This window comes from Physeter macrocephalus, chromosome 6, assembly GCF_002837175.3.
Source record: "Physeter macrocephalus isolate SW-GA chromosome 6, ASM283717v5, whole genome shotgun sequence".
Lineage (NCBI taxonomy): Eukaryota > Metazoa > Chordata > Mammalia > Artiodactyla > Physeteridae > Physeter > Physeter macrocephalus.
The window spans coordinates 72,257,617-72,273,408 of NC_041219.1; the positions used below are offsets into that span (position 1 = coordinate 72,257,617).

General features: G+C 39.4%; 1 protein-coding gene across 1 annotated transcript in view; it reads left to right on the forward strand.

Moving 5' to 3' along the window:
- Nucleotides 1–5,345: 5,345 nt before the first annotated feature.
- IRAG2 (inositol 1,4,5-triphosphate receptor associated 2) overlaps nt 5,346–15,792 on the forward strand; it is a 94,446-nt gene continuing 83,999 nt past the window's right edge. The window contains exons 1-3 of the mRNA XM_024129155.2: nt 5,346–5,916; nt 6,834–6,947; nt 13,525–13,705. Coding sequence (XP_023984923.2) covers nt 5,346–5,916; nt 6,834–6,947; nt 13,525–13,705 — 866 coding nt within the window. The remainder of the gene's footprint in view (nt 5,917–6,833; nt 6,948–13,524; nt 13,706–15,792) is intronic.

The window sequence follows — 15,792 nt, forward strand, 5'->3', positions numbered from 1 at the left end:
GTGGGAAGCAGCTGCATAGCACAGGGAGATCAGCTCGGTGCTTTGTGACCACCTACAGGGGTGGGATAGGGAGGGTGGGAGGGAGACACAAGAGGGAGGAGATATGGGGATATGTGTATACATATATCTGATTCACTTTGTTATAAAGCAGAAACTAACACACCATTGTAAAGCAATTATACTCTAGTAAAGATATTAAAAAAAAAAAAAGTTTACCAGCATCTAATTGTTAGTGGAGGACTCTTTTGGCAAAAGGAACCCCTTGTTTATCTATCTACATATACATATGTATTTACATTTTTTTACATACATTAATTAAGGGCTTTGCCTTAATTAAACCACCAAGTGGAATTCACTTAGGTGAGTCATGAAAGATTTGCCTGGATTTCATAATTAATTAACAAATGATTGTTAAAATAAGCCTACTTGATCTTAAGGTTGGAAGTTCAACATTCAAGCAATAACTATTAGTAAAGGGAGAAGAACTTTAAATGGTTGTTAAAGAAAAGATAATTACATTGTCAACATAATCTTTTTGAGTCAGAGTTTGATTCAGAAATCTTTCTAAAAATCTTCAAGGATGTTATTTTTGTATCTCTGTATAAATCTTATGTCTTTCTTTGCAAAGAAATCCAACTGTTTTCTTAGTGACTGAAGAATATGGATATTGAAAACACAAATTATGCTCTAATATTTTTTGTAAATTCCTAAGGCATATGAGATAGTGTCTATGTTATACATAAATGGTGAATTTATTCTAATCTATTGACGACTTCTTTAGGAACTCAGAACAAATGTAGAAAAATTTCTGTAAGTCTCAAAGAGTGCAGATGTCTTAGAGATTAATGTTGAACTCTGTAGTTACATCACTGGTGAAAATAACCTTACTTCAGATAAGAAATAAATCACACTTATTTTATAGGTGTTGCCATGCATCAGAGGTTTTTCATTACTACTTTATAGTTCTGGATCAGGGAGATGGTTGAAACGTGTTGATTCAAGAGCTTTTACTACATACAACAAGGCAATTCAGGCAATAATAATAACGGGACTCATTCTAGAAATGACAACAATGGGATACAGGTAAAACGAGGAGAAATAAGGAAGTAAAATTAGTGAAATAACTTGTTTGGATAATCTCTAATATTATTTTACATTACATTTATCTAATGTGAATCCAAATAGACATTCCTACAGCAGATTTATGATTCTACTCCTTTTTTTTTTTTTTTTTTTTTTTTTTTTTTTTGCCGTACGCGGGCCTCTCACTGTTGTGGCCTCTCCCGTTGCGGAGCACAGGCTCCGGACGCACAGCCTCAGCGGCCATGGCTCACGGGCCCAGCCTCTCCATGGCATGTGGGATCTTCCCGGACCGGGGCACGAACCCATGTCCCCTGCATCGGCAGGCGGACTCTCAATCACTGCGCCACCAGGGAAGCCCTTTTTTTAAAAATAATTAATTAATTTACTTTTGGCTGCATTGGGTCTTCATTGCTGTGCGCGGCCTTTCTCTAGTTGCGGCGAGCGGGCTTCTCAGTGTGGTGGCTTCTCTTGTTGCGGAGCACGGGCTCTAGGCGTGTGGGCTTCAGCAGTTGTGGCACGTGGGCTCAGTAGTTGTGGCTTGCGGGGTCTAGAGCACGGGCTCAGTAGTTGTGGTGCATGGGTTTAGTTGCTCCGCGGCATGTGGAATCTTCCCGGACCAGGGATCGAACCCGTGTCCCCTGCATTGGCAGGCGGATTCTTAACCACCGCGCCACCAGGGAAGTCCCATATGATTCCACTTCTTAATTTTCTGTTTATAACCTTGGATTTAGCAAACAATCTGTATAACATTATGCACAGTGCACGACACATAATAGATGCCCCCAATTTTTCCCTGTTCTTACTCCCAAACTAGGATAACCCCTATTATATGCTCTCATAGCCCCTAGCACTTTTCTTTCCTAGTGTGTAATTATTTATTATCTCTAGGCTTTAGGGTTGCTAGATTTAGCTAGTTAGAAACACAAGATGCCCAGAGAAATTTGAGTTGTAGATAAACAACAAATAATTTTTCAGTGTAGATTTTTCCTGTGCAACTTTTTGATGCCTGTGACATACTTATACTAAAAAAATTAGCCATTGTTTATCTGAAATTCAAACTTTATTCAGCATCCTGGATTTAATCTGGCAATATTAGTATCTTACTTGTTTTTATCTCTATCTCTCACAGACCAAAAATTTTAGGAGAGCAGATATTCTGTTTTGCTTGTCATTGTGCCACCCATAGCTGCACTGGGTTTAGCACATCTTAGATACTTAATAGATTTTTTTTTTGTGTGTGGTACGCGGGTCTCTCACTGTTGTGGCCTCTCCTGTTGTGGAGCACAGGCTCCGGACACGCAGGCTCAGCGGCCATGGCTCACGGGCCCAGCCTCTCCGCGGCATGTAGGATCTTCCCGGACCGGGGCACGAATCGGTGTCCCCTGCATCAACAGGCGGACTCTCAACCACTGCGCCACCAGGGAAGCCCCACTTAATAGATATTGATTGAATGTCTAAAGGGATGAATGGTATGGAGTACAACTGAGGTTCAGAGAATTTAAAAACAAAAGAAGCCTTTGGGATTTCTACAAGTGTACCATCTTTACATAGTAAATATTCAATCACCTAAAACAGATAAATAAGGAGGAAATTCCTTGTCAAAGAGAGACTCCAGGCAACCGATTCTACTAGTACAATTAACCTTCAGTTTTTAATTTTCAGTTAGTACTCTTTCAATGACAGTTATTGCACAAAGCAAGTTAGGCTTGTATTTTTAAGTGTTTTGGCAGATTGCAGTAAATCTTTTCTACCAGGATCTAAAACTAAAAAAAAAATGTTTGGACAGGACGGACAGGAGATGTTTCCAGGCCATATATGGAGAAGGTAGCACAAATTTTGAAATCTTTATCATCACATCTTACTTATTGAACTCCCACAAATGTTCTGCTCTGTATTAGAAAAAGCAAAACAAGTTAATCTTGTGAAGCTTTGTTAGCTCATGAAGAGCCAGTGTCTTAAGTGTGCTCTTTGTAAGGTTTAGTTTATAAACCGTGGAGCAGGGCTCACTTAGGTGAGTCATGGACGTTTAGAAAACAGATGGTAGGAGGAGAAAAATGCCTCGGAAAAGCAGATAGAAATGTAGTGTCTTATATACTCGGAACATTCATCTGGATCAGTCACAAATGCCCACAGAGTGAGGCTTTTCAGTGGGGCTCAAATAGCATCCCACGTGGAGGTTCACAGATGTTCTTAGGCAGACAGATCTAGGAGCCTGAGGTTCAAGTTCTAGGGCTTCTGTTAGCTCCAAGCTCAACCTGTCCCTCAATTCACTGGCTCTAGAAGGGAAAAACAGTCACATCACATTGAGAACACTGACAGATACTTACCCAGTCTTTAAGAGGGTCTTTACTTGACACGGGGAAGTCAGATGGCTCCTGCCGTGTCCCCACCCCAGCCAGCTGTAGATTTGGAATGTATTGTGTTCTCAGGTGAATTCTCTTCTGTCATTACCACTACTTCACTGCCAACCTCCCACCTGAGCAATGAGAAGCTCTCATTTGGATAGGGGAAATTCTCCAGAAAGAGTAGTAGCTACAAGTCGTTGAGAGCCAACACTCACTGCAGCTGGGGGACAAGTCCACAAGCCTTGTAATTATTTGTATTATTACAACTGTGGATTATCAGTGATGCCAACAATAGTGTATTGAGTATCTAAAAGAGAATCACATCATGGCTTTTGAATACAAGAAATTAAAAGTGTTTTTGAGGAGACAATGTACATACACATTTGAAACAGTCCAAGAATAGAAGACAAAATCTAATTAAATGACAGAATATACAGTACAATTGTACATCCTGGGAGAGAACAGAAAGCTTGAGTTCAGTGAGTATACACTGATTCCAGAATTTTCATAGGGCAATGTGTTTCAGGCTTGGCATTGAAAGATAAGCCTTCACTAGACAGAGAGGAGGGTATTGTCAAGTGACAACATAAAGGTTTGAAGATGATCTTTACCTTAAATAGTGAAGGATTCTGTTGATGGAAACTTCATTAGCTGTAGCTGGTGGCCAACATCTTGAGGTAAAATGAGCCAGATTGAGAAGATTTTGAGTATCTTCTTCTTCCCAGTCTTTCTAAATGCCCCGTTGTTTATTTTCTTTTAGGGGACTTTTTAAAAAGAGCCCTGAACAGAAATTTTTGTTAAGTTTCTAAAAATCATAGCTTTCAAACTCTTTGTAATGATTCAACTATTTGTTTATAACTATTCAAGTTATTGTAACTCTTTGCATAGATTAATTTAAATTTTACCAGTTTAGGCAAAATTTTGGATTTGTTTCCAAGTTCTTTAATTACTATCTTATAAGAAGTGAGATCATGTTTGTTTTTTTTTAAAGGTCATATATGCTGCCATTAAATAAAATGATGCTGCAGTCAGACAATCTTTGGCACAAATCTTAGAAATGTGACCAAGAGAAAATTACTTGACCTTTTTGAGACTTAGTTGTATTATCTGTGAAAAGGGGCTATTTCTACATATCTGACGGGGTTTGTGTGAAGTTTAGACATAATACATGTAAAATGCTCAATAAAGGGGATATTTTTTAAGTTCTCAATGGATGAGAATCAGAATAGGTACTCAAATGCGAGCTTTCATATCATCACCATCATCATGTTTGACATGTACATGAAAAGCAACGTGGTTAGGAGTCCCTCTGGAGCCGGACTGACTGGGTTCAAATCTGCACTCTGGCACTTATCTAAGGTGACTTTGGGTGTGTCCCTCTTCTCTCTGTGCCTGAAAATGGAGCTAATAGTAATGCTTGCCTCATAGAGCTGTTCTGAGGATGAATGAGTTGATACATATAAAGAACTTAGTACCACGCCTGGCTCGTGGGAAATACTTTATATATGTTAGCTGTTATTATTTTTTAGAAATTTGAGGGCCAAAGTTAGACATGCGGAAATTTGTTTCATGCATTTGTTTAAACAACAAGAACTTACTGTACAGCACAGGGAACTATATTCAATATCTTGTAATAACCAATAATAGAAGAGAATCTGAAAAAGAATATATATGTATAACTGAATCACTTTGCTGTACATCTGAAACTAACACACCATTGTAAATCAACTATACTTAAATATAAAAAAGCAATTGTTTAAAGATAGTTGTTTAAAGACATCTTGATCCCTCCAAAGTTGGTTTGGGAATAAATAGCTATTGCTACATTATTGTTAGGACAATACTAACTTTGAAAAACATGTCTACTTTTGCCGGTACTTTAGCCACTTCCTCTGTCTCATTGGAGGAAAGTCAACAATGGCCTCTGTCAAGAAAGCAACTGAGAAGCGACATAACCCGGTGCAAAGCATCTGTAGAAAAATCCAAGCCATCCAAAAGAGAGAAGAGAGTACAAGTCCCATCCAACAGATTATCAAATACCAGTCTAGCAGGTTTGACAGTCCACAGATTAACCCCAAGAAAGACTTTGAAGAGGTACTGAAGAAAATGGCGACTGTTCCCATTCCTCTGCCCGACCCTCACTCCGCAAGTCCTGAGAAAGTTGGTGCCTTTACTTCACATCCTCAACGAGTGTCTCCAAGAACCCCATCCATCTCTCGTCTCAGCTCTCCTGAGAACGCAACATATTCTCTTATCCTCACAAGTTCGGAAAACATCTCAAGGCCTAGATCACAGAGCTCCCAGAATTACACATCTTTGATACCACAGATTAGAAAAAGGGAACTCTTCTCTGACAAGGATTTGAAAAACTGTTGTAGTGAAAATGATTTTAGTGCCTTAGCACTTGACTTTGATTCCACCTCTGATCAGAGCTCTGAATTTTTTACTCCGGATTCAGTGGTGAAAAAATTATCTCTGAATGAAGAGGGTAAATATTCATCTTTTAATATTTGTTCTTCTGATAAAGCCTTGAGCATATCACTATGAGAATACCTGAACTAAAATGAAATACCAGTGTACATTATCAAAACTTGGAGGGAAGCAACCATCTTTCCCTTAAAATTGTTTTTTCCTCTCTTAAAAAACTCTTATATGTGAAATATAAGTATTTTCTATGCTTTCAATTATAAACCTGATAGAAATTCCAGATTGTATTTACAATCATAATCATTGGCATTTCTCTGCTGACCTGAAAACAAACTTTCTCCTGGGCAAATTAGAATGTCATGATGGGAATACATAGATACAGGGGAGCTAAAATTCATATAGTTCCAGCATGCCTTGCTGAAAACTACCATTTTAGCATTTTGTGTGTGTGTGAGAGTAAGACATGTAAGAAAATGTAGAGCCAATAAAGTACACCAGGGGAGAATGTAAATTTTGGAGGCCACTTTCAATGAAATTTTGGGATTCTATTTAGGGGATTGCTTACAGAGTCCCATATATGATAGGCCCTGAAAAACAAAACAATGTAAAATGGCACATTTTCTGTAGAGCTAGTCTTTACGTTCCCTCTATTTTTCCTTAAAATATTTCTATTTGTGCTACACTATTTGCTTTTTCACAGAGTGTTTCTAACATTACAGGGCAGTAAAGCTTATTTCCCTCTTCTTCATCTCTCCTTTTATTCTACCTTTATAAAACTTATAAGGAAAGGAAAATGAATAATCAGAGACCCTTCAAGACCACTTTTTCTGCTTGATCTATTCAAGTTAAGTAACCAGTATTGTGGACTGCTCTTTATTTAAATATGTTTTCTTTGTTAAAATTAAAACAAAAAAAATTAGCAATTAAGCATATTAGCACAGAAAAGCATCTGGATATGCACACTTTTTCTTCTACTAGGGTGGAAACAAGGAACTGATGATGGCAAGGAAGATGTAACCTATAGCAATAACAGGACTTGTGAAGAGGAGTTGCTGACAAGTATTTTTAATGCATGTGACACCAAATGCAGAGGTCAGTCGAAAATTATCTGCTCAGTTGTTCAGTGGTACTCATCAAGTCATTGTACTTTCTGTTGCGAGAGAAAGGAATTGGCTTATGTGTGGTGCTCTGTGTATCTGTGTCTACACACGTGGTGGGTGCAACCTAATCTGGGAGGAAGGGTGGCTGTCTAGATGTTGGTTAATTTCTTTGTACCTCTTTTGCATATTGTACCAGTGTCTTGAATGATTTTATTGAGCTTATCAACTGATTTACCAGCTGCAATCATTGACTGGAACTACTTAACTCTCATAGTTGTTGCCTCACAAGAAATATATGCTTCATACGTATAAAACTGCTACACAAATTTAGCTCAAATTTTTGAGCTAATTTTAGATTTTCAGTTCTGTTTTTCTTAGAGATGTGTTCTTTTTAAAATTTCCACAAGTAATTTTTAGCATGTAAATGGCTCGTGATCACTGTAATGAAATTAATAATATATAGAAAAGAAGGGAAAAAAACTCATCAGTAATCCTGTTTCCCTGAGTAAGCATTGTTAATGATTTGTTGTATAACCTTCCACAAATTCCTTGGTCAATATGGTTTTGTTTTATTTGGATTAAAACTTTTTTATTATAGAACATTACAAACATATACAGGAGTAAAGAGGTATAACCCTTATAATGTCGTAAATAGTGTCGTAAATAATGATGTCTCATTTCTAGCCTCACCCACTTTCCTCTCCTCCACTCTGGATTAGTTTGAGACAAATCCAAGACATCATATTATTTCACCTGTAAATATTTCAGTACGTTCAAAAGATAAAGACTGATTTCAGACACAACTATACAATGTCATTTTTATGACTAAAAAGATGACATAATTTCTTAATATCAAATATCTTATCAGCATTTGTTTTCTCATTTGTGTGAGAAATTTATTTTTTCTTAAACAGTTTAATTGTTCAAATCAATATCCAAGAAGAGTTTGTTCATTGTTATTGGTCGTCTAGCTTATCTCTATGTTCCCTTCCTATTCTCTCTTTTTTGTATTTTAAGTTATTTGTTAATGAAACTGGTTCTTTTATCTCATAGTTTCCCCCAGTCTGAATTTTGGTGATTGTGTGGTCTTAGAAACACAACCTGTTTCTTTGTCCCCTACATTTAGAGGTTTGATCAGATAAAAGTTTTGTATCTTTTTTTGGCAAGATTCCGCATAGACGGTGTATATATTTTTATCAGAAGACAAAACTATTTGAGGATGAAGGCCTAGATTTATTCTTTCATTAGGTGTTGTGAAAGGTGATCGTCTATTATTCCTTCCTATTTTATCAGCTGGAATATCTATAAAAAGAAAGTCTACCCTGCCTAGCAACTATTTGGCTGTGGCTGAGTCTTGTTTCCCAAAGGAAGGGCAGGATAAAAGCTTGATTGTGCTTCTGATTGAGAGTAAATTGCAGATATTGTGCCTTTTTACCCCTAAGTACATCAGTGTGTATTTCCTACAAAGAAGGACATTTGCTTGCATGACCACAGAATGATTGTCAAAATTAGGATATTTAACCTTGATACAATATTATTATCTAATTTAAAAGTCTATATTCAAATTTTGTCAATTTTCCCAATAATATTCTTTATAGATTTTTTTGTTTCCATGTCCAGGATCGAATTCGGTTGTCACATCTCTTTAGCCTCCTTAAATCTGGAGGAGTTCCTCGGTTCCTTGTCTTTTATGACCTTGAAATTTTTGAAGAGTATATGCCAGTTACTTTGTAGAACATCTGATATTTCCTCTTGATTATTCAGGTTATACATTTTTGCAGGCACACTACGGAAGTGATGTTATGTTCTTCTCTGTACAATATATCAGGATTTTTAACTTTGATCACTTGATTAGTGTGGTGTCTGCCAAATATCCCTATTGTAAAGTTACTATTTTTCCTGTATAATGTCTATAAAAAATCAATCAATCGATCTAAGAAAGAAATGGAAATTTTACTCGAGGCAAATTGAGGATTATAACTCAGGAACAGCCTTTCAGAAAGCTCTGAGAACTGTTCTGCCTGTTAAAGGTCAAAACACATTTTCAGACAGAGGGCTGTACGTTAAACGACATGTTATTGACAGTCTACACAATCCAGATCTAAGCATACAAAGCGAGTAGTGGTTCATGGGTCATCGTGGCTCCTTACAAGATTAAGAAGGAAGGTTATGTCCTAAGGATTTGTCTTGCTGATGCTCAGAGAATGTTGCTCTTTATGGTTGAGCAGGTATTTCTGCTGATGGGAATGTTTGGGATGCATAATGTAGATACACAATGCACAGTAGAGGAGAGAAAGGAGGCCAAAGAGCAGAGAAAATATTTGATGTTTAAATTTTCCTTGACTTGCCTTAGAATATGAATTTTTATTTCATCAGTAATTAATAGATAATTTATGGGAAGATACTTTGAATCTATGTAAACACCCTGTTCCTCATCAAACTTTCAGTCACTAGTTTTAGCATCTGTGATATTATGATTTATTATAAGTAGTATATATTTGGTCTTTGTCCCATTTTTGGCACAGAGCTCCTAAAACCATTAGAATCTCCTAAGTGATGAGAGCAATAAAGGTGCCTTTTTTATGTTAATGAAATGACTTTTGGACTCCACCTTAGGATGAGGGCTAGTTGCCAGTGGAGCCAATCATGTGATTAAGTGGTTGGAACTTTCAGTCCCACTCCCCAGACCTCCAGGGAGGGGAGAGGGGATGGAGATTGAGTTTCATCACCAATAGCCAATGATCTAATCAATCATGCCTATGTAACAAAGCCACCATAAAAACCCAAAAGGAGAGGTTTGGAAAGCTTCCACATGGAGATTTGGAAAGTGTGGCATGCCGGGCAGAGCACGGAAGCTCCATGCCCTTTCCCCATACCTTGCCCTGTACATCTCTTCCATCTGGCTGTTCCTGAGTTATATCCTTGTATAATAAACTGGTGATACAGTAAGTAAAAAATTTCTTTGAGTTCTGTGAGTTGCTCTAGCAAATTAATGGAACACAAAGAGGAGTCATGGGACCCTCCAATCTATAGTTGGTCCATGAGAAGCACAGGTGACAACCCGGCCTTGAATTGGTGTCTACAGGGGGTGGGGTCAGTTTTGTAAGACTGAGCCATTAACCTGTGGCTCTGACACTATCACCACATAGATAGTGTCAGAATTGGGTTGAACTGTAGAACACCCAGTGTCTTGAGAATTGCTTGCATGTGTGTATGTTGTGGGGTGGGGGAGGGGGGAGGGGGAAGAACCCTACACATTGGGATTGGTGATCAGAAACATAGCATCTATTGCTATTTCTTGCCTAAATCAATTCTTACCATGGTGGTTGCCAAATAGAAAATTTTCAATTTCCAATATTCTTTCTATATTTTTTACTTGTCAATCTATCATCAGGGTTTTACCATTTCTCTAATTAAATGAATTAATATCACTATGAATTTCTGGATTCTTCTTAATTCAATATATATAATCTGTTACTATCATTGTTTATTTTGATGCTCAAATTGTCCCAGAGTTGGCCGGCAAGATATTCTTTAAGCTGGCTCCTATGTCTGTTTGCATTGTCCCCATCTTTCTTTGAGCATCTCATTACTTCCTGGAGCAACCAGGTGTCCCAGGTACTAATACTTTTGAGACATCCCCATCCTTTTTAGTAGCTTCCTTGTTTTCCCTAGTATTATAAAAGTCTTTAGGCTTATCTCATACATTTCCTGCCCCAACCTTGGAATCAGTTATTTCTTCAAGGATCCATGGTTCCTTTTAATGGGAAATAATATAGACAGACCACAATCCGGGGACAGGGGATGGTGGTTGTTTCTAGGCATTTTCAGTGGGCAGACCTAAGAAGTACTTAAAAATTTTGAAGATATATTGCATTATGAGTTCATAGTCTTCCTTCTAAAGCAAATTCAGGACTACAGGGTTTTTACTCATCTCATATTCTGTATGCCCTTTTTCAACCACAGAAAATCTTGGTTCTCAATGACACCAGTATAAATGTTCCTTTGCTTTATTCTACAATACATACACAATGGTTTCAGATGAGCAGTACCCAAACTGCTTACGTCGTTTCCTGTTGCTGAATTACGACAAACTTGATGGCTTGAAACAACACACATTTACTAGCTCACAATTTCTGTGAATCGGGAATTCACACATGGTTTACATGGGTCCTCTGTTAAGGAACTCACTCACAAGGCTGCAATCAAGATGTTGGCCAGGGCAGCTGTCTCATCTGTGGCTCGACTGGGGAATGACCTGCTTTAGGTGGGAGAATTTAGTTTCTTGCAGTTGTAGTACTGAGGGCTTCAGAGTCTTGCTGCTGTCAGCTGGACAGGTTCTTACTAGTTGGACCTCTAAACATAGGTATTCCATAATACGGCAGTTTGCCTCTTCAAAGCCAGCAAGGGTAGGCACTGTGTGACTCCAGCAAGATAGGCATTGTGATCTTATGTAACTTAATCATGCAATTATATACATGTAATCCTGTCTCCTTTGCCATATTCTACTGGTTAGAAGCAAGTCCCAGGTCATGCCCACACTCAAGGAAGGAGACTACACAGGGGTGTAAACATGAGGAGGCAGGCATCATAAAGGGGCACCCTGGAGTCTGTCCACCTCACCACCACAATGGTTTAAGGCTTGTTTTTGGTCATTCTTTCTCCTTAAGCTATATACAACAAGTTCCCTAAGTATGTATGGGAATGTTCCCAGACTTGCTTTGTAATCTGCTTTTGCTCACTTAATAATTTTGAGTACTTGTCTGGGTCAACAAATTTGCTTTATATACTGTACTTTTGGGGGATGTAACATAATATATTTAAACAATATGTCTCAATTGGATATTTTTTTTCTCTATTATAAACAGCACCATAATGATCCATAATGAACATTCTCATAGCAAAACATTTGCCTATACTCTTAATTATATTGGTAGGATGAATGGGACTTATTTATTCCCCAAAAGCCTCTCTGTTTGGACAGTATTTAAGGAACTAGTTCCCTGAAGAAAATAAGGAAGCTCCACTGAAGGGAGATGGGAGATGTATTAGAAACAGAACCAGTGTGTGTGTGTGTGTGTGTGTGTGTGTGTGTGTGTGTGTGTGTAATGTACATAAAAAGATTTATTGTAAAGAATTGACTCACATGATTATGGAAGCAGACAAGTTCTAAGATCTGCAGGGTGAGTGAGCAAGCTGGAGACCTGGAGAGCTGATGATGGTTTAGTCCCAGTCAGCATCCAAAGACCTGAGAACCAGGAGAGAACCTGTCCAAAGGTCGACAGGCTGAAAACTGAGGAGGAGCTGATGTTTTTGTTTGAGTCCAAAGTCAGGAAAAAAGACAAGTTCCGGTTCAAAGGCAGTCATGCAGGAAGAACTCTCTCTCACTTGGGGAAGGGTCTGCCATTTTGTTCTCTCCAGGCCCACACACATTAGGGAGGGCAGTCTGTGTTACTTTGTCTACCAATTTAAATGTTAATCTCATTCAAAAACACCCTGACAGAAGCAACCAGAATAATGTTTGATCAAATATCTGGGCACTCCATGGCCCCGTTAAGTTGACACATTGCAAAACCATCACAGAAGACCTTTCGAGTTTTGAGGTATATGATACAGGTTCCAGAGTTTTAGTGGAGGAAAATGAGATATAGGTATCCTTTTTGACTCTCCAACTCTACTGCAAACAGGAATAAAAATCATCTCTCTAAATAATTATTAATAATTTTATTTCCATTTCTTCCTGTCACAGCCAAGTGACATTTTCCATTAAATTAATACTCTCTTTAAAGTTGTTCAGTCTCCTTTACAACTCTCCCCTCCTTCTAATTATGTACTGGACTTATTCTATATATATATCAGGGTCTCTGCTTACCTCCTGGGGGAAGAATCTTCACTTCTGCATCTACCCTATCAACCTTCTACTTCCTTTTCCTTCTCCCCTTCAAGCAGCTAGCCTAAGTCAGGACTTAGTTAAAAGACGTGTCTTATGCTTAAAGAAGATTGATGTGTTAATAACTAACATAGTCTGTTTGACTTTAATTTCTGAATGTGATAGTAGGACTGACTGTGTCTAAGAATGACTTTTCTACCTCTCGCCCCAAATAAAAGTCAGACCACTTACTGGAGGCTGAAATTTCATCTAGGGCAGAGGAAACCCTTCCTTCACTGAATGTTTTTTAAGAAAAGAATGGGAGACAAAAGTAAAGTGGCATTTTGATCACTTCCCACAAGTGATTATTGAATACATATATCGTTCTTATTTAGATCTCACAGCAACTCTGTGTAGTAGGGCATCATCTCACAGACAAAGACACTGAGGCTCAAAGAGATTGAGTGATTTTCCCAGAGCCACACAGCTGATACAGTCCAGAGCCAAGATTTGACCCTAGTCTGTTAGACTCCAACCCAAGGCCAGTGCTCTTTTTACTCTGTGATACCAACTCAGCAGTAGTGAGAGGGTTATAAGGCACGTTTAGGTTCCCAAGAGACCTAAAAGAGTTAAGTGCCTCATTTAAAAAAAATAATCTTTCCCCACCTTTTAAAACTAACTTGGCTTTCTTCTTCCTAAGGCTCAGTCAGAGTTACCAAAGTAATAGATTACCTGAGACAAACAACTAGTCAAGGTTCTGAAGATGGTAGCCTTGAGGAGCTGTGGAACATGCTCGATCCTGAAAAGAGAGACATGCATGTGAATCTGGAAACCTTCCAGGCCATCATGAGAGAATGGATAGCTCGCTGCAGAAACAAATGGTAATCATCGTCCCAGCAGGACGTGTTTTCAGGTTCTGTTTTAACCATTGCTTACAATGAATGCTAATCACTGTTTTCTGAACTGATGGAAATACTGTAATCTGGTGCTTCTCACATTTGAGCATGCACTGGAATCACCTAATGATATTATACCTGATTGTTGGGTATCTCCACCATGACTGTGTAGGTCTGGGGTTAAGCTTGATAATTTGCATTCCTAGCATGTTTCCAGGTGACACTGATACTGATGGGGGGAGTTGGTGGGGGGGTGATGGGCACACTTTGAGAACCTATTATGTTAATTATGATAACATTCATTTATTGTGATTAGGGGCAGCACACATTATTACATTCTTCTGGCATAGGAGTCAAGTAAATTATTGGTACTGACCACCAAGTCGCCAAATGCATTTAAATTCAGCATAAACTCCCTTTTAAGGTCAGTGGGGAGATGTAGTCAGTGAGTGTAATTTAGAAGCCTAGAATATAGAGAGGCTAAAAGGAAAAGGAAAGGATGGTGAAGCTGAAAAAAGAAGGAGAATGGTACCCATGAGATCAGGCGCCCTGGGCGGATACTGGAGAAGCATCATCTTTCACAGGAAGCCTAATCCTTTGGCTTTTACTCAGCCACCAATCTCCAGCTACCAGCTGATATGTACTAGGGGTTTTCTTAAAGAATGCTTTAAGCCCAAATGGTGGCAAAACTTGCTAGATTTCATGCGGGGTTAGGGTGTATATGTTGCAGGAAGGGGGACCCATTCCGGGGCCTGAGAGTGGACCCTTGTCTAACACTCCGAAATGAATTGTTCAAGGAGACTCATGTGCTGACAAAGCAAGAGACTTAATTGGGAAGCGGTGCCTAGATGGAGAGCAGCAGGGTAAGGGAACCCAGGGGGACTGCTCTGCCACGTGGCTCGCAGTCTCTCTCGGGTTTTGTGGTAATGGGGTTAGTTTCCGGGTGGTCTCTGACCCATCGTTCTGACTCAGGGTCCTCCCTGGTGGCGTGCGTATCCCTCTGCCAAGACGGATTCCAGCGTGCGGGTTTCTGGGAGGTTGGCAGGACATAGAGTCTCTTCCTTCCTCTTTTTGGCGCCTCCCAAATTCTCCTGGTTAGTATTCTGCGGTAGCACTGTTTTTTTTTTTTTGGCTGTGTTGGGTTTTTCATTGCTGCACACGGGCTTTCTCTAGTTGTGGCGAGCGGGGGCTACTCTTCGTTGCAGTGCGCGGGCTTCTCACTGCGGTGGCTTCTCTTGTTGCGGAGCAGAGGCTCTAGGCGCACAGGCTTCAGTAGTTGTGACACAACGGGCTCAGTAGTTGTGACACAACGGGCTCAGTAGTTGTGGCTCATGGGCTCTAGAGCGCAGGCTCAGTAGCTGTGGTGCACGGGCTTAGTTGTTCCGCGGCATGTGGGATCTTCCCGGATCAGGACTTGAACCCGTGTCCCCTGCATTGGCAGGCGAATTCTTAACCGCTGCGCCACCAGGGAAGCCCAGTACTGTGTTCTTTATCGGGACCTCCTGTTGTGAGACAATTCGTGCAAGTGGTTATCATCATGCCTGGCCAAGGCAGGCGGTTTTGGTCAATGGTTTCCTAATATATAATGACTTAAAAAATGTGACTGAGATGTTGTTTGCTATACAAGAGTTAATTGTGAAGGCAAGATAAATATATATAAAAATATCTAATCTTACTAGTAATCAAAGAAATGCAAATAAAGAGAACATATCATTTTTGCCCATCGGGTTAACAAAGATTTAGAAGAATGACTCTATCCCATGTTATCAGGGCAGGTGGAGAAATAGGCCCTCTCATACTTTGTTGGTAATAGTGTAAGTTGGCACAGTTTTTCACGGGCAATTTAGGAATGTGTATCAAACCCTTAAAAATATGTAATGTGGTCAAATAATGTAACTTCAGGAAAAATAACCAATCATATTCTCTCTCTATATGCAGAATGGGGCTTCCCTGGTGGCGCAGTGGTTGAGAGTCCGCCTGCCGATGCAGGGGACACGGGTTCGTGCCCCGGTCTGGGAAGATCCCACATGCCGCGGAGCGGCTGGGCCCGTGAGCCATGCCCGCTGGGCCTG